This window comes from Scyliorhinus canicula, chromosome 8, assembly GCF_902713615.1.
Source record: "Scyliorhinus canicula chromosome 8, sScyCan1.1, whole genome shotgun sequence".
Taxonomy (NCBI): Eukaryota; Metazoa; Chordata; class Chondrichthyes; order Carcharhiniformes; family Scyliorhinidae; genus Scyliorhinus; species Scyliorhinus canicula.
In genome coordinates, this window is record NC_052153.1 from 17,639,386 (window position 1) to 17,664,169 (window position 24,784).

General features: G+C 44.9%; 1 protein-coding gene across 1 annotated transcript in view; it reads left to right on the forward strand.

Moving 5' to 3' along the window:
* Window positions 1-2,068: 2,068 nt before the first annotated feature.
* LOC119970743 overlaps window positions 2,069-24,784 on the forward strand; it is an 81,883-nt gene continuing 59,167 nt past the window's right edge. The window contains exon 1 of the mRNA XM_038805851.1: window positions 2,069-2,202. Within this exon, the coding sequence (XP_038661779.1) occupies window positions 2,151-2,202 (52 nt within the window). The 5' untranslated portion in view covers window positions 2,069-2,150. The remainder of the gene's footprint in view (window positions 2,203-24,784) is intronic.

Genomic DNA, 24,784 nt, shown 5'->3' on the forward strand with positions numbered 1-24,784 from the left:
TTAAAAAGTTAGCTTGATAGATTTATGCTAGTTAGGTTATTGCGTGATTTGAATTCAAGGTAAGTAGACTGAGTTAAGATACTGTTATGGGAGAGGCATTTTCAGAACCACAAAATGTGTCATGGAGTTCAACCCTTTAATTTTTTGTTGCTTTTGAAGCACACAGCTTGTTCTCCAGGTGTGGTATTACAATTATGGACACGTGGGTTTTTAAACACAAAACAATGTTTATTCCATGAACTCAACTTAACCTTTTAAATAAACATTGGATCACTCAACACCACTTACTTCAAAGATAACCCCGAAAATAATACAACACTAAATAATCCCTCAAAATGTTCCTTCAAACCTCCAAAAGACTTAACACCTTTAAACAGAAACACATCAGGTTAAAGACATTACTATTATGAGTTTAAATCACCCAAATGATTCAGAGATAGTCTTTCATGGCAGAGATCACAGCAGATCCAGCTCACTGCAAACACAGACACACCCAAGCTCTTTTCCTCAAAACTGGTGGTAGTAGGGTGTATGGAGCTTGATTTCTAATGGTTAATCACCCCAATCTCAGTTCACTCCTCGGAGTCCCTGCCTCATCACCGCATTGCCAATCTGTGAATTTGATCTGCAGTTCAGTTACTGAACATCAGTGACAGAGCTTACCTGGCATTGCTTACAGGTAAGCAAATTGAGTCAGCAAAGCTTTGTGAAGGGTAGGTCAAAAACAGACAAAACTTGTAAAAATAAATGTGAGCAACTCGCTGGCACAGTTCGATGGGAGTGTCTACAGTTGTTAATTGGAATTTCCAGAGAAATATTTCAATCCGCACAGGATATTACAGTGATTTGAAGATGACATTGAATTGGAGTGAATCGTGAGAGATGGGTTGGGAATTAGTTGAGAGATAGGAAACAGAGTGTTGTCACAGAGAACTTTCCCTGATTGGCAAGATGCCACAAGTTATGTTGCCAGAAATCTGTACCTGGGCCTCCTCAGATTTTCACTATTTTTTCTCAATGACTAATGGGCATATTCTCAAAATTAGGGTTAGACTGTTCAGGGGTGATTTCAGAAGCATTTCAACATCCAAAGTCGAGTGGAAATTGGGAAAATATTCCCCCAAAAGACTGATTCTTGGATAAGACAATTGAACACTTTAAAGATTAGAGTGGTAGATATTTGCTAGTTAGGTTATTATAGGTAACGGAAGTCAGGCATGAGTTAAGACATAGTTCATGATCAACTTGAACAGCAGGACAGGATCAAGGAGCTGAATGGGATACTCTTGTTCCTATGTTGCTAAGTTTATGAAAGGATATGGATTAAAGGCAGGTAATGTTTATGAGGTACAGATCGGTCATGATCAGGGCAGCATGGTAGCATAGTGGTTAGCACAATTGCTTCACAGCTCCAGGGTCCCAGGTTCGATTCCCGGCTTGGGTCGCTGTCTGTGCAGAGTCTGCACATCCTCCCCGTGTGTGTGTGGGTTTCCTCCGGGTGCTCCGGTTTCCTCCCGCATTCCAAAGATGTGCAGGTTAGGTGGATAGGCCATGCTAAATTGTGCTTAGTGTCCAAAATTTCCCTGAGTGTTGGGTGGGGTTACTGGGTTATGGGGATACGGTGGAGGTATGGGGTTGGGTGGGGTGCTCTTTCCAAGAGCTGGTGCAGACTCGATGGGCCGAATGGTCTCCTGCACTGTTAATTCTATGAATCAATGAAATGAACACTGAGATATGCTCAAGGAGATAAATGGCTGGCTGATGAATGATGACAACTTAATATCAATGGTGGGAGGCAAATCTCAGCCCATTGCCTGTGCTCCCTGTCCTCTCAGACATTATTGTGTGAAAAAAGCTATTATCGTATTCAAGCAGGCAAGTTATTGTACTGTTACCAAGCACAATTTCATCAAGGCGTCCATTAACTGAGGGGGCTAACGCTGAGATCACAGTGCAAGAGTCAACCTCACGATGCATATCACAGTGAGACCAAACATCACAATAGATTTTTAAACTAGATAAATTGAAGCAGGCAGGCTGCACAACCAGTTTCAGTCAAAGAATTTGAGCTGCAATGACTTACTTAACCGACGAACCGAGTGGATGTGGTCAACCAGCCGATCTGCATTTTGGGAAGGGAAGTGTGATCAATGGTAACATCATCAACCGGCAGACTCAAAGGAAGGTTGAGGACATTCACAGGTTTGTCTGAACATGGTTAACTTGCATTGTGATTTGGTTAGGGCATTGCAGTCTCAGTATTATAGCTGCACAGTAGAGTGGGTAAGTTTTATTTGCTGAGAGTAAATTTCATTTGTCATTGCTCACCGGTATTTGGTCCCATGGAACCTGATATTTGATGGTTAATTAGCCCTGCTCTCCAGTCCCTCCTTGGAGTCCCTGAATTAATGTCTCACTGCCAGACTGTAAGGTTTGTGCTCATCATTCCATTTCACTGCTTAAAATCATTGGTAGATCTCCCATGGGTTTATTTGAGATATTGTAAGGGCTGGACAAATATTATCAGTTTGCTAGAACTGCTCCAATTTCCCAGGTAGACATTTCTCCTTGGACAGAATAGAGCTTAATGGGACTTATTCATCTCCTAAAACCTTGCACTTGGCAAGAACTTGTCGGCAATCCTCAGCTCCAACAATACATGTAGAGCCCAGAAAGAAATGAATTCAAAGCTATCTAAAACCCCAAACAGCTCTTATTGGCTCCCCTAACTTTGGCTCAAAGCCAACATCGGATCCTGGTCAATGCCATCCGGCCCAATGATGACCTGGAATGTCCGTCTCTACATTATTCCAATCCCAAGAAAAGACAATTCACTGTTTCAAAGGACACAAGCATTGGAATCACCCATCACTAAAAATGGAGACACTGAGATGGCAAACAATCCCATCGCTACTGTCCACCCGCCATGTTCACAGGAATATAACCTGTTTTTATATTCGAACTCATTCTGTCATTGAGAAACCATATCAAACCATATAAAGGGTATTTGTCCAACACTTACATCAAGGTGAGGCCCTGAGCTGGCTTAGTCAAACTGTGACATCACAGAGCGAGCCTCACTCTCACAATGAGCTTCACGATCAGATCAGACGTCACAATAAATTTGATTTGAGGGAGGGGGGCTGCACAAACAGTTTCTGTGAAAGAAATCAAACTGCAAAGACTGTTACGCATTGGCTCAGCTATCTGGGAGTGAATGTGGTCGGCTCGAAGATCTGAATAAGTTTATTTTGTGAAGGGAGTGTGAACAAGAGTAAAGGCATCAACCGGGCAATTCAATGGAAAGTTGTGGACAATGAATCATCTAAACATGGTCATCTTGTACTGTAATTAGTGAAGAACATTACAGACTCAGTGATACTGCTGCACAGTCCGGTGGCTGGAGCTTGATGCAGTATCAACCCCATTCTCCTGGCCCACCTTGGGCCCTCCTGACTGACCCCTTGACTGTGAGGTTGGTGCTTGTTCTTCTATTGAGCTAATTAACATACGTAGATCTCCAATGCCATTGGTTGTGATAGTCCAGAGGTGGGCAAAAAAATTATCCATCTTCATTGAACTGCTCCAAAGATCCAGGCAGATACTGATCACCCCCACAGAATATAACACAATATAACTGGTTGATCTACCACAGCCTTTCTCATGCCAAACATTCCAACATCAAATAGAGCCCAGAAAGAGTTTAATCCACTGCATCTAAGACCCCCCAAAAGAACTGATTACCTCCCCTACCATTGGGACCAAGCCTGAGTGAATGCTGATCAATGGTATCTGGCATCATTGCTCCAAATCAAAGAAAAATAGTCTTGTTTCAAAGGACGTTGTAGCTTTGGAATCATCCTTTTAACAAAGAAGAAAAGACAGAGAGTTAGCCACACAATCCCAATGTTCAGTGGGCTGTAACCACACAGGAAGCTGTTTTTACCATTCTGGCTCATTCTGTCATTGAGACCGCAATAAACCCAATGGTTTGTGTCCAACGCTTTCGTTGAAGTTTGGCCCAGTTGAAGGAAGTGCGACATCACAGTGCGAACCGCACTCTCTCACTGTCAGCATCACAATGAGATCAGACATCACAATCGGTTTTTAAACTGGGTAAATTGGAGGGGTTACAACCAGTTTCAGTGAAGGAAAATGATCTGACCAGCTGGCTGATCGACTAGACGATGTGAAATTTGTGAATGCGATCGACTAGATGATGTGAATTTTGAATTCCATATTTGAAGGGACATTGAAATATTGGGAACACCCGTCACCAGGGGGGGACACAGAGAAGGCAAAACAATCCCATTGCCTTTGTTGCTCGCCGTGGCTACCGGGTTATAATCACATGGGAACCTGCTTTGACATTCTCGTGCATTCTGTCATTGTGACCCAAAGGGGCAGGAAAAACTCAGCTGGTCAGGCAGCAGCCATAGAGGGAGAAAGTTTTAAGTTTGTATCTCTCTTCATTGATTAATAAGGGGATCAGGGGTTATGGGGAGAAGGCAGGAGAATGGGGATGAGAAAATATCAGCCATGATTGAATGGCGGAGCAGTGGGCAAAGTGGCTTAATTCTGCTCCTATGTCTTATGGTCTTCAGTGAAAGAAGTGAAACTGCGTAGACCGTTACTCAGTAGCTCAGTTATCTACAAGTATACGTGGTCAACCAAGTGATCTGAATTAGTTTATTTTGTGAAGGGAGCGCGAACAATAGTAATGGCATCAAACGGTCAATTCAATGGAAGGTTTTGGACAATCAAATGTTCATCTCAACATGGTTAACTTGTATTATAATTGGTGATGGAATTACAGACTCCAGTAATACTGCTGCACAGTTGGGTGGCTGGAGCCTGATTTCTGATGGTGATCCAACCCCATTCTCTAGTCTCTCCTTGGAGTCTCTGAACACTTCACTGTGAGGTTGGTGCTTGTGACTATATTCAGATAATTCACATCATTTGTAGATCTCCTGTGGCATTGTTTGGGATATTCTCGGGGTTCGCCAAACATTATCCATCTTTCGGAGGACCACTCTAAATTTCCAGGGAGATATTTACCCTCTGAAACTTGCATGTACAGAGTACACTTACTGGTTCATCTGCCACAGCCTTTAACTTGCCAAAGACATGTTGAAAAACCTTGGCTGCAAGAACACATAGAGCCCAGCAAGAATTTGATTCAGCTCCATCGAAGGCCGCCAACACAACTGATTACCTCCCCTACAATTGGCACCAAGCCGAAGTGGATCCTGATCAATGGTACTGATGATGTGGAGTTTGCAGCTCAGCACTGCTCCAGACCCCGAAGGAAGGAAACAAGCCTTGTTTCAAAGGACATTATAGCATTGGAATCAGCCTTCTCCAAAAAATGAGGCACGGAGAATGAGGCAAACAACCACATCACTGTTGCCCACCATCCATGTTCACTGGGCTGGAATCAAACGGGAACATCTTTTTCATTCTCGATCATTCTGTCATTGAGACTGACATGAAGCTCAAGGGTTTATGTCCAACTCTTCCATTTACGTGAGAGAGACCTGGTTAAATTAAGGGTGACAACACAGTGAAAGTCTCACTCTCATAAAGAGCATCACAATGAGATCAGACATCACAGTCGATTTTTAAACTGGCTACGTTTGATGCTGCACAACCAGTTTCAGTGAAGGAAAATGATCTGACTTGATTGGCATTTCTATCTCGGAGTGGATGTCGTCGGATAGATGATCCTGAATTTTGCGAATAGAGTGTCAACAAAAGGAACAATGGCAAATCAGTTGCTTCAATAGAATGTCGAAAGACAGTCAAAGATGTGTCTCAACGTGGTTTGGTATCGTGTATTTTAATTTGTAAAAGACATTACCAGCCTCAATAATGCTGGTGCACAGGAGGGTTGGATAGTGATGTCTCGATAAGCATAAATTCTCCATGTCACTGCTCATAGGTATTTGGTCCATGGAGCCTGAATTCTGCCGGTTAATCAACCCCACTGTCCAGTCCCGTCTTGGAGTCCCGACTGGGCGTCTCATTGTCAGAATGTGAGCTTTGTGCTTGCAAACATGTTCAGCTACTGACGATGATAGGTAGATTTCCCATGATGTTGGGATATTGTAAACATTGGGCACAAATTATCAATACTTGCTTGTCTAAGGTCCCAAGTAGACATTTGATCACCCCCACACTCAGGTCCCTCCCTCAGATCTCTGACTGACCATTTCACTATGACATTGGTGCTTGTAACTATATTCAAATAATTAACATACTTTTACGTCTCCTGTGACATTGTTTGTGAAATTCTAGAGGTTGGGCACAAATTAATCATCTTTCCGGTAACCACTCTGAAGAGCCAGATGGATATTCATCCCGCTGTTACTTGCCTGCACAGAATACAGCTTAATGGAACTGGTTCATATACAACAATCTTTCTCTTGCCAAAGACTTGTTGAAAAACCTTGGCTCCGATCTATGGTATCTGGTACCACTGATTTTCTGGAGTGTGAATCTCTACACTGCTCCAAATCAAAGAAAAACAAGCCTTTGTTTCAAGGGATATTGTAGGTTTGCACATCATTCTCCAAGAAAAGGAGGTACGGGTGTTATGGGAGCATCGGTTTCAGAACCACAGAATGTATCATGGAGTTCAACCAACCTCTCCCTTTCATGGATTGTTGTTTTTGAAGCACACGGCTTGTTCCCCACGTGTGTTAGTACAATTATGGACACGTGGGTTTTTAAACACAAAACAATGTTTATTTCATGAATTCAACTAAACTTTTTAAATAGACATTGGATCCCTTAACACCCCTTACTTCAAAGATAACCCCGAAAATAATACAACACTAAATAATCCCTCAAAATGTTCTTTCAAACCTCCAAAAGAAACCTTTAAACAGAAACACATCAGGTTAAAGACATCACTATTATGAGTTTAAATCACCCAAATGATTCAGAGATATTCTTTCATGGCAGAGATCACAGTAAATCCAGCTCCCTGCAAAACACAGACACACCCAAGCTCTTTTCCTCCAAACTGGCTTTCTCCTTTCAAAACAGTTCACAGCAAACCAGCCAGGCACTTTTCAGCTGCTTTCTCAAACTGAAACTAAAAACAGAAAAAAACAGAAGTGATCTCAGCTCAGCTCCCCTCTCTGACATCACTTCAGTAATATGAGCTGCTCCATTTCTTAAAGGTACATTGCTTAAACATCCATTTCTTAAAGGTACTCACATGACACCTCCCCCCAAGAAAATAAAATAAACCATCAACTAAACCATCAATTGCACCATCCACTAAGAAATGTACACAGTAAATATACTTTTTGCTTTAAAAAATAAAACAACACACGCAAACAGGTACAATAATATAGTCAATTTTTCTTTCTTCTTTCTCCAACTGAAAACCTTCTTGATTGACAGTCTCTTTGAACAATAAAGTCTCTTCACGGTCCATCCATTCCTCTACTCCTTGGCATTTCTCTTTAGAATCAGATACTTTAGTTCAATCTGATCACAGAGTCCCTTGCAGTTCTCCAATACAGGAGCATTGGTTATCACAGCTTTCAGGAAGTCACATGCCTGTTGAAAGCCCGCTGTCCATTTAGATTTTTGACGATTCTTTAGCAAGTCCATCAGTGGAGTAATCACGCCACAAAACTTTTGCACAAAGGTTCGATCAAATCCATTCATGCTAAGAAATCGCATTATTTCCCTTCGTCTTGAGGGTATCGGAAACTCCTCAAGGAAAATGATTCGGGCTTCTCCAAATTCACTTTCGGCTAGGTTTATCACCAAACCCGCCTCCTGAAGTCAATCGAAGAAATCCATACGATGTTTTAAATGTTCTTTCCACGTCTGGAAGTAGGAAATAAAAGCAGATTGTCCCACTTTGTCAATGCAATCCTTCAAACGTGGGATAGGATAAGAGTCCGTTCTTGTAACTGCATTCACCTTTCCGTAGTCCACACACAACCATTGGGTACCATCTGGTTTAGGGACCATCACTATGGGTGAGCGCCACTGGCTGCAACCCACTTCAATTATGCCATTTTTCAGCATACTCTCAATCTCTCTGTTAACCTGTGCCAATTTTAAAGAATTAAGTATATGGATGTTGTTCGATAGGAACAGTATTTCCCACATCTACATCATGTATAGCCATTTTAGTACTTCCCAATTTACCTCCACAAACTTGCCCATGTGATATCAATAACTCATTCAGGTCAGTTTGTTTTTCCTCTGGAAGGTAACTTAACAATTCATCCCAATTTTTAAGAACATCCTCATTTTCCAATTTAATTTGAGGTATGTCAAATTCACAGTCAACTGGATTTGGTTTGTCACTTTGAGTTAGAATCATTAAAACTTCCTTTTTCTCTCCTTCCCTTTCAAAGTACCTTTTAAGCATATTCACATGAAACACTCGGTGAGTCTTCCTTCTATCTGGTGTTTTTACCACATAATTCACCTCACTTAATTTCCTTTCAATCTGATACGGTCCACAAAGCCTGGCTTTTAAAGGCTCACCTATCACTGGTAACAACACTAAAACATTATCCCCGCTGACAAAACTATGAACTTTGGATTTCTTGTCCGCTACCCGTTTCATCACATTTTGTGCAACTTTCAAATGTTGTCCAGCCAATTCACCTGCTCTATTGAATTGTTCCCAAAAATTTGACATGTAATTTCCGATTTCTCACCCACCAATTTTTTCTTAATCAATTTAGTGGTCCTCTTACCTCATGCCCAAAAATTAGTTCAAATGGACAAAATTTGGTAGACTCATTAGGTGCATCCCTAAATGCAAACAATACAAAGGAATTCCTTCATCCCAATCCTCTGGAAAATCTTGACAATACGCCCTCAACATTGTCTTTAATGTCTGATGCCACCTTTCTAATGCTTCCTGCGATTCTGGATGGTACGCAGTTGATTTAAATTGTTTTATTCCGAAGCTATCTATAACTTCTTTGAATAACTTTGAAGTAAAATTTGATCTGTTGCTCGTTCTGGGTGAGTGTGCTTTACACTCAATTGGCTCTGTTTTATTCCTTAGCTCTAGAGTCGCCAGGTATCCTTATGATACCGCCACAAGATTCAAGTTCAAGTTCAGACCAATGACTCAATACACTAGTTAGTAAGTTCAAACAAGACATGTTTATTATTACAGTTATTTACTACTCATGCATATAACACTAAAAGACTAGGCTATTCCTACCACTAACAGGCCAATACTTAACTGGAATAAGGGAACTGCCGGATCAGGGAACAATGGCCTCTTGCTTTGTCCTGGATCCGCAGGCTTCCAGTTGGTGTGGACTAAAGGGGTCAGGAGTGTCTACTCTCGTAGCGTGCGTTGTATGACACTTACTTGATGGTGGCTGCTGACCAGGCCTCTCCTTCTCAAGGTCTTCTGCTGCAAAAATGTTCTGCTGGGCTGGTCAAGAAGAAAGAATCAGTTCTGGGACCTGACTTTTATAGGTCCCAGGGGCTTTGCGCTCTTCTGGGCGGACCCTCTATGAATTTGCAATCGACTGGGTCTCTTCCCAATCGATTGATTTGAATTTCCCCTGTAACGGGGCTGTTCCTCGATCACTGGGCGGTTCTTTCCACCTTATTTGTGCCTTTGCTTCAGACTCCACTGGCGCCGGGATGTCTGAGCTTCTATAGAATGTTTCGATTTCTTCTAATTGTTGTGTCCATTGTGCCTGGGAATCACCGGGAATCGGTCACTTAATATGCGCAGCTCGTTAGTTACAATGCTGTCTGGTTTCTTTAGCAGCTAGAATACACGGGGAATTCTGCAATCTGCTTGTCTCTTTGCAACTGTCTATTGTTCCCTGTAACCTTTGCGTTCTTCCATTTTGTGTGAGGAAGTGGCCAACCCAGGTGGCTACACTCTCTCCTTGTGATCCTAACGCGAAAGCGTGAAGGATCACCTAAGTACGGTGTCTTCGTTCCCTGACCTCAGCGAGTTCCATGGCCTCTGCACTTTCCTCAGCTATGCGGAAAATCTTTACCTACCATCTCTATTTGGCGCTATGTCATAGGGGACATGCATTATCAAAATCACGACGGGAACCTCTAACTCACCTTAAATAAACTATACTCACTCAAACATTTTAAAACATCCTAACTTCCTAACCTTACAAACAATAGCAGTATTACATTCCATTTCTCTGGCTCGGCAGTCGAGCTCAGAGTGTCACAATCAATTGAAAAAGTTCCTTTATTTACATGGCATGGCAACAACGAAAAGAAAATCCTTTATTTACATTTCAAGGGGTTTGGGGGACTGATGGAAACCGAAGATCGGGGATCACATCCTATATACCATCGAGGTACGAGAGCGGTATGCTCTCTTTCGCCATTTCCTCATCCTAAAAGTCTGTACTATGATGCAGACAATCGCCAGTGCCAAAAGCGATTCTACGACATATGACAAGGAGTACCAAGTTAGAAATCTGGTACTCCAGGTCGGGGTACTGTTGCCGTTTACTGGGCTTGGAGTGGTCTGTGTCTGGGAAACATTAACGGCCGGGGTCATAGGGGAAAGGGTGTTCGCGTACGTGCTCAAAAATGTACATATGACAGTGAAACATACAGTAGACATTGTCATCTTCCTTCTCTCTTCTCTTCCTGTTCTCTTTTCGTGCTTTGATCTTGCTCTGATCCTGCTTTGGTCCCTCCTTCGCACGTCCAAAAGTGTCTTGTAGTGTTCTGCTTAATACCTCGAATGATAGCATATCTGTCCTCTTGTGCCAATTTTCCCTTTATGAATGGTCAAGTCACTCCCTGTGACTCCCCTCATTTTTAAATTTATTTTCAAAACGAATTTAGGACCAGGCATATACTCAAATACTGTACCACTGCGAGCCGTCTCGCAGGCTTTGCAATTTACCATCCCAATGTTCGTGGATGTAAATAGCATGTGGAATGGCAACCAAAGGGCTACTTAAAACAAAGGAATCAAAACCAAACTTTTTAGAAATAAGACTTTCAAATGAGTTGCGTCTGGGCTGCGATGGGTAAGATTTGGGTGGAATCCTCGGGTAGGGCGTGCTATGCTGTACCAGAGCTTAGCTGGCCAGAGGGGGGTCCTCAGACAGGGCGGGTCCTCAATGTCGTTTCTCCACTGCCTGAGCGACCTGAAACGAAAGGACAAGAATGTAGTCATCATGGTGGGGGTTGCCTCTTCTGTCCTCCAAAGAGAAGAGCACTTATGAAATGGGGTCCGGGCAAGCTCTCAGCTGTCCTAGCTGACCAGCAAGCCTGGCAATTTCCCGTAGGTATCGGCGGACAAACTGTGCGTGTGGCCGCAGAGCTACTGTTGCTGGAAAACAAATAAAACACAAACAAACAAACATGCAGCAAACATACTGCAGGTTCCATCAGAAAAGGACACCGTTTATCTCAAGCGGTTCCTCTTTTTACATCATCTGGACACCTCAATCATCGTCTTCGGCGAACAGGGTCGCAAAGGGGTTGCCGAGTCGGGAGTCAGACTTAAAGTCATCCTCTTCTCCCGGATCCCATACCGTTGTATGGATCAGGCATGCCATGAGTGAGTTGTGTGACTGAGGGTCTCTCTCGTCATTCCGGACGAGCCTGTAAGAGTTGTCTCGGTGCCAAATGGTCGTGTCCAAATTTGTGTGAACGTTGTCGGGGCCGTCATAGTTGTGCGGCGGGTCTGGGTGTGGGTCTGGTGTTTTAATGTAAGTGATCTCCAAATCACTGGAGTCGGGGTCGTAGTTGGTGTGTGTGGGGTCTGTTGTATCAGGGCAGTAGAGAGGCGTGCTGTGGCTGTCGTCAAAGTCACAGTCGCTGTCTCTGCTGTGGCAGCTTGTGGGCGTTTCAGGGTGTGGTCTGAAGTCAATGGGTGGAGTCGAGGTCGAGTCCGATGAGGTGCTGGTCTGTGAGGGGGAGGGTGGAAATGCGTCTCTTGTGGGCGGGGTGTGGTGTTCTGCTATGTCTAGCAGGACATGGTGTTTGTGGTTGGACTGTGTTCCATATGCCTTTAACTGGTTGATATGGAACCAGGCAGTCTTCCCGTTGGGGTACTTTATTTTATATACTGAAGGGCTGATTTTGTCCGCAATTGAGTACGGACCTGAAAATCTTGGGGCCAAAAACGTGCTGGGATTATAAACAGACAACATTACCTGTTGTCCAACCTAAAACTCTGTGGAATTTACTGTTCTGTCGAAACAAGCCTTGCTCTGTTTCTTTTTCTTTCCCAATTTAACTGCGACTGTTAACTGAGCCGATCTTACATTTTCCACTAATTGCTTTACTGCTGTCTCGTGTGTGAGGGCCGTCACTTCTGGGCTGGTTATGTTGAGTCCTAAAAGGAATTCAGAACCTTTCATGGGGCGTCCGGTCATGAGTGTGTGTGGGGTGAAACCTGTTGAAGCTGAAACAGTATTCCTTAAAAACATAAGTGCGAATGGGAGCACCGAATCCCAAGTTGTCTATTTTCCTGGACCATCTTTCTAAGGGAGTCCGATTCATGAGTTCCACTATACCGCTGGACTGGGGGTGATACGCAATGTGGAAATTTTGTTTAATGCCGAATATGGTCAGGACGTTCTTCATGACCCGTCCTGTAAAATGAGATCCCTGGTCCGACTCAATACTTCTGGGGAGTCCCCATCTAGTAAAGATGTGGTGTGTCAGGATCTTTGCGGTTGTTTTGGTCGTGTTAGTTCGTGATGGGAATGCCTCTATCTATTTAGTGAACGATCAATGATCACCAAAACGTATTTATATCCATTCCTGCAAGGGGGCAATGGACCTATAAAATTGATCTGGAGGTTAGTCCAGGGGCCATTTACGGGGCGAGTGTGACTGAGCTGTGCCTTCTTCGAATACCTCTCCAGGTTATTCTGTGCACAAATCAAACAATTTTCGATGTAATGTGTTACATCCTCTCTCAAACCTGGCCACCAACAGAGCTGTCTCAGGTGGGCTGTGGTGGGGTCTATCCCTTCATGTCCATGACTGTCATGACTTTGGGCAGCACGGTAGCATGGTGGTTAGCATAAATGCTTCACAGCTCCAGGGTCCCAGGTTCGATTCCCGGCTGGGTCACTGTCTGTGTGGAGTCTGCACGTCCTCCCCGTGTGTGCGTGGGTTTCCTCCGGGTGCTCCGGTTTCCTCCCACAGTCCAAAGATGTGCGGGTTAGGTGGATTGGCCATGCTAAATTGCCCGTAGTGTCCTAAAAGGTAAGGTTAAGGGGGGGTTAACTTTCCTCTACTAATCTCCCTGAGATTGCTGTCCTGTCTTTGGGCCTGTACTAGATCCTCAATGTTTGTCTGTAAGACCTGAACTGAACTCACAGGGGCGCTAGCTGGGGGTGTCCAAAAATGTCCATGCCTGGAATCTGCTTTTGCCAGTGCGTCGGCTTTCACATTTCCGGGGGGGATGACCGATGATGACTTCTTACTTTAATTATTCCGTAAATCCTATCCTTTGCCTTTTCTAGGATGTGGCGGAGCAATGGGGCTGATGGAAGGGGTTTCCCGTCTGCGGAAACAAAACCTCTTGTCTTCCACGGGGTAGGAAATCCATCAAACTGTTGCAGACATATAGACTATCAGAATGTATACCTGCTGGGCTGGGGAACGAATCTAGGTGGTCCACTATGTAAGCTATGGCCGCGAGCTCTGCTGCCCGCGCGCCTAAGTGACCGGGTAACTTTAAAGATATCTCTTCTATTACCTAATGAAAGACATTATAGACTCAGTAACACTGGTGCATAGGGAGAACATTTTCCATGTCTTTATTTATATGTAATCGGTTCCTGGAGCCAGATTCTAGATGGTTAATCAACCCCTCAGTCCAGTCCCTCCTTGGCGTCCCCTGACTGACCATCTCATTCATTGCCAGTCCGTGAGATTCGTGCTCATATCTATATTTACCCATTTATGTGATGAATGTCAGAAATTTTTATACACTATGCTTTTTATTTGCCACATTAATGTTATTAAAAACCCTGGGTTCAAATACATACAGCTGTATGTCTGCTGAAGCTGTGAATAAGGGGTCGTAAAGTTGGGGTACTCATTAGTTTTAACCATGTAATTATTGACAGAGAGATGGTTAATGAAACATTGCTTTGATTTTGGAGGATCCCTGGAGTGTTGATGATGTATGAAGTATTGTCCTAGCTTAGCATGCAATGGTACTTCTTAGTGGGAGGAGACCAATGAAGGGCCTTATGATGTAATTACATGGTGGAGACGGGTCTGTCTGTACTTTTGCAGTTTGCAATAGTATGGTGATTTGTCTGACAAGTCAACTCTCCCGTTGACTCTGGAAAGATTCTCTCTAACGATTCTTCATGGAGAAAGCTCGTAAATCTGATTATAAACTTTATCGGTAAGTGGTCTTGAAATTTTATTGGTTTGCTTAATTGATATATATAGTGGCAGGTGGTATAGGTGGTATAAGTTAAGGTTTTTTCCTTTTTATTTAAGAACTATTAACTGTAAAGCTTTTTGCTAATGTGATTTATTCTGTGTTTAAATGTTATTTTTATTTCATTATTTTTCATCTGTGGACCCTTAATCGGAATGTGCCTTTGAGCAGTGTACTTCAGCTGTAGCAACGTGGTAGTCAGGACAGTGTGTTCCAGGTTTTGTATTTTGGAGAGGGAAAAATAGACTCGTCAGTGCGAAATGCATCTTAAGAACCAGCTTTGGTGGAAGACAGTTCAATTGGCTGGCCGGCAACCTGTGGGTTGGCCAGGGACAGTGTTCTAGCTATCAACAGTCAGCGATTATTATTTCCTGCATGATGCTCCTGAGAGAGCTGTGCAGTAGCGACTGTACTTTGAATGAATAAGTGACTCTCTCTCTCTCACTAATGAAGTAAAGGACTGCTTTATTGTTCTAAAACCAGCGAGTGCCTGGCACATCTTTACTATATATTTGAAATTATCTTGAATCTACAGAGAAAGTAGACAGCTTTGCCAGTGGAAACCATCTCATACCTAGAAGGAAGAAGCATCAAAATTAAAGCTTGAACTCCTGAAAGACTTTGGGCTGGATTCTCCGATTATGAGGCTATGTCCGGAGGAAGCGTCTAGCTTTACAATGAAAAAGTCAGCGCCGCCCCCACACCGAAGCTCCCCCCGGTGGGGAGCTAGCAGCCATGCCATGTAAAACTCCCGGCGTTCCCAGCATAAAATGCCGGAGAATTGGCAAGTCCATGGCCGTGCATGCGCATGCCGATGACCTGCAGCGGGCATACCATACAACATGGCCCGGCCGTAGGCGGTCCCACTGGCCAAATAGTCTCCCGCTCGCCACCCGCTGGACACTCCCACCAGTCCTCCCAACCCTCACTGAAGCCCCCCACCCCCCCACCCCGTCAGCAGCCAGCACAACTCCCGCCTGACTGTGGCAGCGCTGGACACAATCCGCAGCCGCCACGCCAGGTTTATGAAAACTCAGACCACACGCAACCCGCGCAGTCGGGAACTCGGCCCATCGGGGGCAGAGCATCGGGGGAGAGCCTCAAAGCGACACGCTGATGTCGTCGTAACGGCGTGTGGCAAGCGCCTTGATGACGTCGATTTGGAGAGGGCGGAGCATCCGAAAAATGGCGCCGGCCCCGATTCGTTTGCAAACGGGGATTCCTCGCCTGATCGCCGAATACCATTTCGCCGTCGGGCAACGGAGAATCCTGTCTTAAACAGGAAGCCGTCCTCGTGCGTCAGAGATATTTTATCCTTTTATTTTATCATCATTTTCTTCCTTCTCCACCACCCTTCCCCGCAGTGTTGTGTGCGTGTGTGTGTGATTGTGAGTGAGTGGGGCGAGTTGGAAGTGGGGGGTTGGGAAAGGGGTATTGGGTAGTCAAGTACATTCTGTAGTCAGTTTAATTATATTACTGTTAACTAATACATTTTACAAGTACTATATCACCTGCACATATAAAAGTACAAAGGGAGGGCTCAGGAAGATTATGAGGCCTTTCATTCTTGTTTCATTCAGGAGACAATATCAACTCGCAGAGTGCATCCACCCCAGCTAAGTCAAAAATGGACAAAGAAATGTGACATTTTGAAGAAAACCCAGGCAAACCATGCCCATCACTTAAAGCATGTTGAGAGTCACACAGCAATCTAAATAAACCATAACTGCCTGTGACTTTCTCGCAGGGATTTTGTAAGGGGCTATAATGACCCGACAGTCACCCAGAAACATGTTGCATACCTTTGTTCCAGAGACATTCCCAGTGGAGGGAGATTGCATTGCAATTCCTAAATATTGCAGAATTCCCCAAAGTCCATGCACAACACCGAGGTATTTGTGAACTGGAGTTCCACTTGACCATTGGTCGCCATTACAAATGAATGTTCACATGCAAGCTTGCTTTCTCCTTTACGCGTCCTTTACGAGTCGAAAGGCGGATTTGAGGTGCTGGAAGTTAGGATAGCAGCACGATGCCCTGTTTCCAATCCTGCAACCTGGCAAAAGTGTGAGGGAGCTACCATGTGTCATGCACCTAGGCCTTATTGTAAGAATGCCTTCTGGACACAGTTAGTCACAGATGTGATTGCCACAGTAGTCCTCCTTTCAACTGCCACATGGTTGTTTAACGTAAACTATGAAATAAGTCAAAAGTTATGATAAAACCTTTTTGTTTTATTCATTTATGGGATGTGGACATCGCAAGCTAGTGCAACATTAATTTCCCATCCTTAGTTGACCTTCAGAAAGTGGTGGTGAGCTGCCTTCTTGAACCGCTGCAGTCCATGTGGTGCAGGTGCACCCACAGTGCTGCTAGGGAGTGAATTCCAGGGTTGCTGGATACGGCTTATTGTAACAAACGTTATTGTTAACACAGCATTAAAGTAAGGTTAACTTCATAAAATAAATAGCTTACAATTACCAGTTCAACAATGCTTAACAATAAATTGAAACACTTTAACATCCTAACTGCTATCTTCTTTATCTCCAATCAAGCAAAACACATTACAGGTCAAAACACACTTTTAAATACAGGTAGAAAACACGATTACTTGCCACACATTTGAATAGAGATCTTTTAAGACACTGCTTGAAGAGAGAGGCACCATCCTAATAGATAATGCAGAATCTCTGACTACCTTCGGTAGAAACTGCTTCTCAGCTCACCTTTCAGGCAAAAACTAACTCCCCCTGCCTGCTAGAGACCTGGTACAGCCCTGGCTCCTCCCATCATTTACACCATCGTCATTCCACTAAATGGGTTGTGACCATCTTACTGAGGCAAAATAAGTGCATATATTCCCCAAGGAACCTTCTTTCAATAAACAAATTTCCATTAGCCCCATTTAGATAGATAATAAACATGGTTGGAATGAATTATGATCTTACTTTTATGACATCTTAATTTTCTTCTGCAGCCAAGAGTGTCTGTCTTTCAAACCGGGATTTAAAAATATATACGTTACTGCAGCAGTCACATCCACCCCTAACACAGGCTTTTAAAATCATTACTGTGCCAGATACGTATAATACAATATATATCTAAAATTCTAACTTTAACCGTACCCAACATTGAGCCCTGTGGAACGTCACAGGAAACTGCTTTCACTTTGCTAAAACCTTTTCTGGCATACTTCCTTTCCCGATTTATTTTGTCTTTGTTTAGCACAGGGCTAAATCGCTGGCTTTGAAAGCCGACCAAGGCAGGCCAGCAGCAAGGTTCAATTCCCGTACCAGCCTCCCCAATCAGGCGCCGGAAAGTGGCGACAGATTTGCCTTGTCTGGTTGTAAGGAAATGCTGCATCAGTTTTATATTAGCATATCTTCCAAAGCTGGCAAACACCTTTCGCTTCACCTGTACCCGGGGTGCTTGTTACAGCATTCCCACTTTGCTCTACTTTCCCACATACAGCCGACACCACTCTCTAATGGGTATGCCAAACTCACGGCCTTTTGCCTTACTTCCTGAAACAACACATCCCTCAAACAATTCGGGGGCTCACTTGCCTGCAGCTGGTCCATTGCTTGGCAATTTCCGCTGGCTCTGCGCAACCTTTGCCAGCCACAAATATATCCCTCCTTCAAATGTGGCAGCAGTGATCACAAATTGACCCTCATCCAACTGACAAACCCCCTGAGGGTTGCCCACCATGAGCATGCCATGAATAATAAATGAGGACCATTCTGGGAGGAACCAGTAGCTTGGTTGCCTACAGGACATGCCAGTGCAAAGCTATCAGAGCTTCTTTCCAGCTGAAAAAAGCTGGCAATGGGAAATAGACCCTATGATACAAAGCCCCACCTTCCTCCCTCTATGTAAAAGATACAACTTATTGTGAAAGTATATAGATGTGATTAACAATGTTATTGTAATACAGAATTCAGACAGTGCAGGCTTGTAGCAATTAGGGTTAGACCACCAGTATGGATAAGGATGGAATCTAACTCTATGATCGCAGATTTTATCTTAGATCACAATGACATTGAAAGAAAATTAGCTCAAGATGAAACTTTAGACAATGGAATAGGATATTGATCGTGTGGTCCTTAGGTGTGTTCAGCCACCTGTTCGATAACATAATGACCACAAGAACACCCAGCAATGTTAAAATCGGCAAGGGTTGGGCAATTTATGATTTTCCTAAAATGGTGCAAAGATTCCAATTCTCTTCCCCCACCTAGTTGTGCAATATTACCATAGCTAGTAATTCCCGGAACAAGTCGCTACCCTGTCGCCAGGGGCTGAAGGCTTGAGGGGTGTCACTCCACATCACGTGTGGGGTTGATTCGGCCTCTCTCCTGCTGCCCATTGGCATGTTTGGAAGGATTTGCAGGCTGGCACGGTCAACCTGTTTGACCGCATTATGAATGCACCTTGCCTGGCCATCGCGTCCTGGGCTTGGACTGGAACCTGACGTTTCTGGTTCAGAGGCAGGGATGTTACCCACTCCATCACAAGACAAGGAGGGATACAAAGCTTCATTACGTTAGAAATGTTGTTTGCCTTAAAGGAGAGGAGCTGTGAATGGCCTGGATAGGCAATTCTGCTCACTTCCTGGTGAGTTTCATTGTACAAATGTTTCTAGCATTGGACAGCATGTACTGTTCTCCATGTAGCCTTCAGATGAATGAAGCCCCGATGCCATCTACCATTTTCCCCATGCCACCTTTCGGATGGGGGGTTCACGCCACGCCGGTCAGGGGCCGTTGGCAGTGCCCCCCCCCTCGGCAATTCTCCGGGCCCCGGTTGGCCGAGCGGCTGTCCGTTTTTGGCCAGTCCCGCCGGTGTGGGTTAGACATGACCCCACACGGCGAGACCCGGCAGGTAAGTCGGCTGGGGTGGTCCTCGGGGAGGCGCAGGGGGATCCGATCCTGGGGGAAGGGGAGCCCTACGGTGGTCTGGCCCCTGATTGGACCGATCTGCGTGCGGGCTTGTGCCATGGGGGCACTCCTTCCTTCCACGCCAGCCCCTGTAGGGCTCCGCAATGGCGCGTAGAAGACTACCCCCTGCGAATGCACCAGAATACACCGGCCGGTCTGCGCATGCGCTGAACCACACTGGCGGCTCCGCGCATGCATAAGATCACGCCGACCCTTCGTCAAATGCGCTAACTTGCGCAGTCCCTTCAGCACCAGCTGGCACCGCGCCAGCCCCTCTAGCGTCCACATAGCTGGAGGGGCTGTTGTCACCGGAGTGGCTCGCGTTGGTTTTCCTGCCGGTGTGGGGAGTTAATCCCCGAAAAGGTGAATCCCACCCTACATCTTGATTTTATAGATCAGCTATTAAAAGAGTAATGGTCTTTACACATGCAATGTAGATTCAGAATCTGAATTGATCTTTCTGTGCAAAAGAAATTCTGATACATAATTTAACATTGTCCAAGAAATATCTGGACATTTCTGTGGGAGAAAAAGGGCAGACACAAGGAATGTGTTACTATGGGCTGAGAACTGCCTTTTCCTATTTTTGAACTTCTTTCCCTCTTTAGTAAAGCAAAATTACCTCAAAGTCTACATTGCTTAGAAATGCATGAGAACTCCTAACTCTTGAGACAGACCATCAGAGGTTCAGGCTCCATTGCACACACTTGAGTATGTAATTTAGTCTGGCACTTAAGTGCTGCGCTGCTGGTGTTGCAATGTGCAGCATGACATCTCTAGATGGGAAGTGTGTCAAGCAATCCAGTATTAGTTTCACTTTTGCCTTTGAGTAGAATGCACACACACACACATACACCAACACACACAGCTGATATCTTCAGACAAATGTTCCCATGTGCCGAGTCTAAATAAATAAACCCACAATGCGTTTACTTATGAATGATTGGTGCTTATGTCATAACACGTAATGGTTGGAGGTGTCACCTTTCAGATGAAATACTCAAGTGAGGTGCTGCCCACCAGTAGATTCTCGCAGAAAGCACAGGCACGTCCTTCTGGTTCACTGACCATCGTGCATCTTTCAAGCACTATCATTAGAAATACGTTATTTAATCATTTATCTCATTGCTGTTTGTGGGACCTTCTTGTGTGTAGATGGCCGCTGAATTCTTTATATTATTAATTCAAGGGCAGCACGGTGACGCAGTGGTTAGCACTGCTGCCTCACGGCGCCGGGGTCCCAGGTTCGATCCCGGCTCTGGGTCACTGTCCGTGTGGAGTTTGCACATTCTCCCCATGTTTGTGAGGGTTTTGCCCCCACAACCCAAAGATGTGCAGGGTAGGTGGATTGGCAACGTTACATTGTCCCTTAATTGGAAAAAATGAATTGGCCACTCTAATTTTTTTTTAAAATATTATTATTTCAGAGGTACTTTGTTAACAGCAATGTGGTGTTCTTTGTGATGCGCATTTAGGATGGATTGCATAATGTTCCACAAAGTATAGCTTTTACTTAAACAAAGCTATGATTTTATTTCCACCAATGAACTGGGTTTCATTAGTCCTTTCAGAATAAAGAATTGATCAATGACATCTAACTACACTCACCTACTGCTAATCTCACTCACTGGTATAAACTATAATCTAACCTCACACTAACTGCGCTGATGATCTTCTCTAGCTATCTCCTGCTTACACTCCTCCTCTAAGGTGTAGCATCACTGCTTTATATCGTAGTAGCTGCAGCTCCCTCTCGTGGCTATTCATGGTATTATATTAACCCTTGTAATGCTGATAGTTATGATAATACCACAAGCAAAGCACTTTGGATCTTCCAGATGAAGCCTGTGCTTCATGCCCATTTCCAGATTCAAAATGGCTGACGGGGTTTTCCACACGCCCTTGTGGATAGTTATGATAATACCTCAAGGGGCAGCATGGTGGCGCAGTGGGTTAGCCCTGATCCCTCACGGCGCCGAGGTCCCAGGTTCGATCCCGGCTCTGGGTCACTGTCCATGTGGAGTTTGCACATTCTCCCCGTGTTTGCGTGGGTTTCGCCCCCAAAACCCAAAGATGTGCAAGCTAGGTGGATTGGCCAGGTTAAATTGCCCCTTAATTGGAAAAAAAAATGAATTGGGTACTCTAAATTTATCTAAAGAAAATTATAATACCACAAGCAAAGCACTTTGGATCTTCCTGATGAAGCCTGTGCTTCAGCCCCATTTCCAGATTCAAAATGGCTGACGGTATTTTCCACACTCCCTCGTGACGGGTTTCGCAGCAGCGGAGGCAGCCTACCATTGGCCACCAGCAGGATCATCTGGTTTGGCCGCTCTCAACGGGCTTTCCCGTTGAATGCACCCCCTGTCCGTGGGACCAGACCATCCCGCCAGCGGGAATAGCTGGAAAATTCCGGCCGGCGTGCGCTGTGCCGTTTTTTTCTTACTTCGACGGCTGAAGGCAGAATATCAAAAACTGTGAGCTTCCAAAAGAATGCTTAAAATAAAATGTGCTCAACAACCCACCGAGACTACCGTGTAAAATTTATGAGTTGAATTCTTTATTTGTAGCCAAAGCTGAATTTGCATTAACTTGCTCAAGGGCAAATTCTGAACAAAGGGGTTTGGTGCGAAAGCTGCACAACTGGGAACTTAAGCAAGAACCTTTTGGAATTATTCATTGTGTTGCAAGTGAAGGTGAGTATAACATAGTGTGGTGAGATGAATGTATCATCAGGATTTCACTGAATGACTACAGAGCACTCTGAGGGGAGAGTGTGAACAACCAGAGGTCAGGGTTCATATTGGTCCGTGACATACATAGAAAGAGCAATGAGGTTCTATATGCTGGTTTTAGGAGGCTGGGATGGAGACTAGCAAGCGACACAATAATCTCTTTTATTACTCCCAGTTACCACTCACTGGTGAAGTTAGAAACTAATGGGTAGAATCCCTGCAGTGCAGAAAGAGGCCATTCAGCCCATTGAGTCTGCACCGACCCCCTGTCAGAGTACTTCACCAAAGCTCACTCCTCTGCCCTATTCCATGAACCCCTTAAACTAACCTACACATCTTTCGGATACTAAGGGGCAATCTAGCATGGCCAATCCACCTAACCTGCACATCTTTGGGCTGCAGGAAGAAACCGGAGCACCCGGAGGAAACCCACGCAGACACGGGGAGAACGTGCAAACTCCACACACACCCAAGGCTGGAATTGAACCCGGGTCCCTGGCACTGTGATGCAGTAATGCTAACCACAGTGCCACCTTTCCGCCCATGAAGCAGATGAGTGTATGGCTGGAGAATTGGGAGAGCTTTAGATTTCTGGAACATAGGCATCTGTTCTGCGGAGGTTGGAATTATAAGGGCCAGACCGGTTCCACCTAAACAGAACTGGGCTAACGTCCTCGTGGGACTCTGCCAGTGCTGCTGGAGAGTTTTCAAACTAACCTGGTCGGGTTTGGTGGGGGGGGGGGGGGGGTGAACTGGCAATAGAAAAAATAAACAAAGGTTTAATTGATTGTAAATAACTAGATTAAGTGCCTGAGATTTGAGCTCTGTAGTGCTGCTGTTGCTGGCACGGAAGATAAGTTCAGCAATGGTGGATAGACCACTCTGGTGCAGCCTTTGATGGTGAGGGCTCTAGTGCAGGACCAACTCAGAAATCTACAATCAGCAGGAGATTGCCGATTCCAGGTGATTGTATGACCATTCAGAGGATATCTGGGCACTGTATTGGCAGAGCATCTTTTTTCTAAGGCTAGAGTAAGAAGGACATTCCCAAGTAGGATAAATAGGGATGTGTGTGTTGTGTGACTGTGTGTCTGTGTATCTGTGTGAGTGTCTCTGTGAATGTCTATCTGTGTGTGTGTCTGTGTGGGTGTACTTGTGTGGGTCTGTGAGTGCGTGTCTCTCTGTGTGTATATTTGCGTGTGTGTCTGGCTGCATGTGTCTGTGTGTGTGTCTCTGCACATGCATGTGTCTACCTGCATATGTTTGTATCAGCGTGTGTGTCTGTGTTTGTGTGTGTATCTGCATGAGCGTGTATGTGTCTCTGTTTGTGTCTGTGTATTGGCGTGTGTATCTGTGTGTGGGTGAGTCTGTGTCTCTGTGTGTGTATCTGCGTGTGTTTATGTGTGTATATGTGCGTATCTGTGTGTATGTGTCTATGTGCCCATGTGTGTGTGTGTGTGTGAGCTTGTCGTTTCCTGGGGGTACCCCGAGCTTCAGCGTAACAATTGTAAACACCAAGACCGAGCCCCGCATTGGACACCCCTCACACTCTGATCCCCCACCACCCGACTAATCAACACCCAGGACATTCCCAACTCCAGAGCAGAAAAGGGCACTTTACTCTGTTTTAATTCCAGCAGACTGTGGTCAGGATTCTACAGACCCCAGCTCTGTGTTTCTTGGAACGTGCCATTTGCTGGCGGTGGGATTCTATCTTCCTGTTGCTTGTCAATGGGATTTCCCATTGAAGCCACCCCACGCCGCCGGGTGGGGGTGCGCTGCCAGCGGGAAAAGAGAATCCCAATGGCTGGAGAATTCCAGCTGATCCCTTTCTGACTCCGACTGGAGGTTATGGCTCATTGTATTTGTCATGACGGAATCCATTGTAAAATGTTACTTTGCACTGTATGTCTGATGTAATAAAGTTTAATATTTGATGCCTATATTCGAGTGTGCTCTCAACATTTCTTGCAATTCCAATGTCTGAACGGCAGATTAACCGATCAAAGGTGTAAAGTTGCACCCTACAACATTCGATGCTGATTTTGCTCATGTAATCACCGTTTCGAACTTCACAGGTCCTGTCCCTTTAATCGTGTGAGCTGAGTGTGTATTCAATGAACATGGGAACCCTTCCCACTCCCAACCACACAACCCCCCCCCCCACTATTCCCACCACACTAACACTATGCTATCTCTTGGGCTCATTCCAGGTGAGGTCCTTTTGATTTCCTTTTCAGTTGCAACGCGATTGGAAGCACTGTGGCGTTTGCTTATTGAAGACGTGTACAAACGATTTTGGATTCCCCAGAGGCTGGTGCTGGACATTGAGGAGTTGGTCAGTGGAGTTGAAAGACCTGTCAAGAGAAAATTTGCTTTCAGTAATGGGGGCAATTGTGGTTGTGCTTGGGCTGGGCATGCCTTGGCGGTCAAGCCCAGGAAGCAGAAAGGGGAAGCTCCACATAGAGTCAAGACCAGGGATGGGAGCGCTATGTAGAAGGTTGCACCCATCCAGGATGTTCCACATCCAGCTCAATAAGGAGCAGTGCCAAGCAGTGCACTTGACTGTGCCACCTCTTCCAACTGGATCTGTCACAGCACACATTCAATGGCATTACCATTGCTGACAATCTGCCACTAGCAATGTCCTGGGGTTACCATTGACCGGAACTAAACTGGACTAGCCAGAT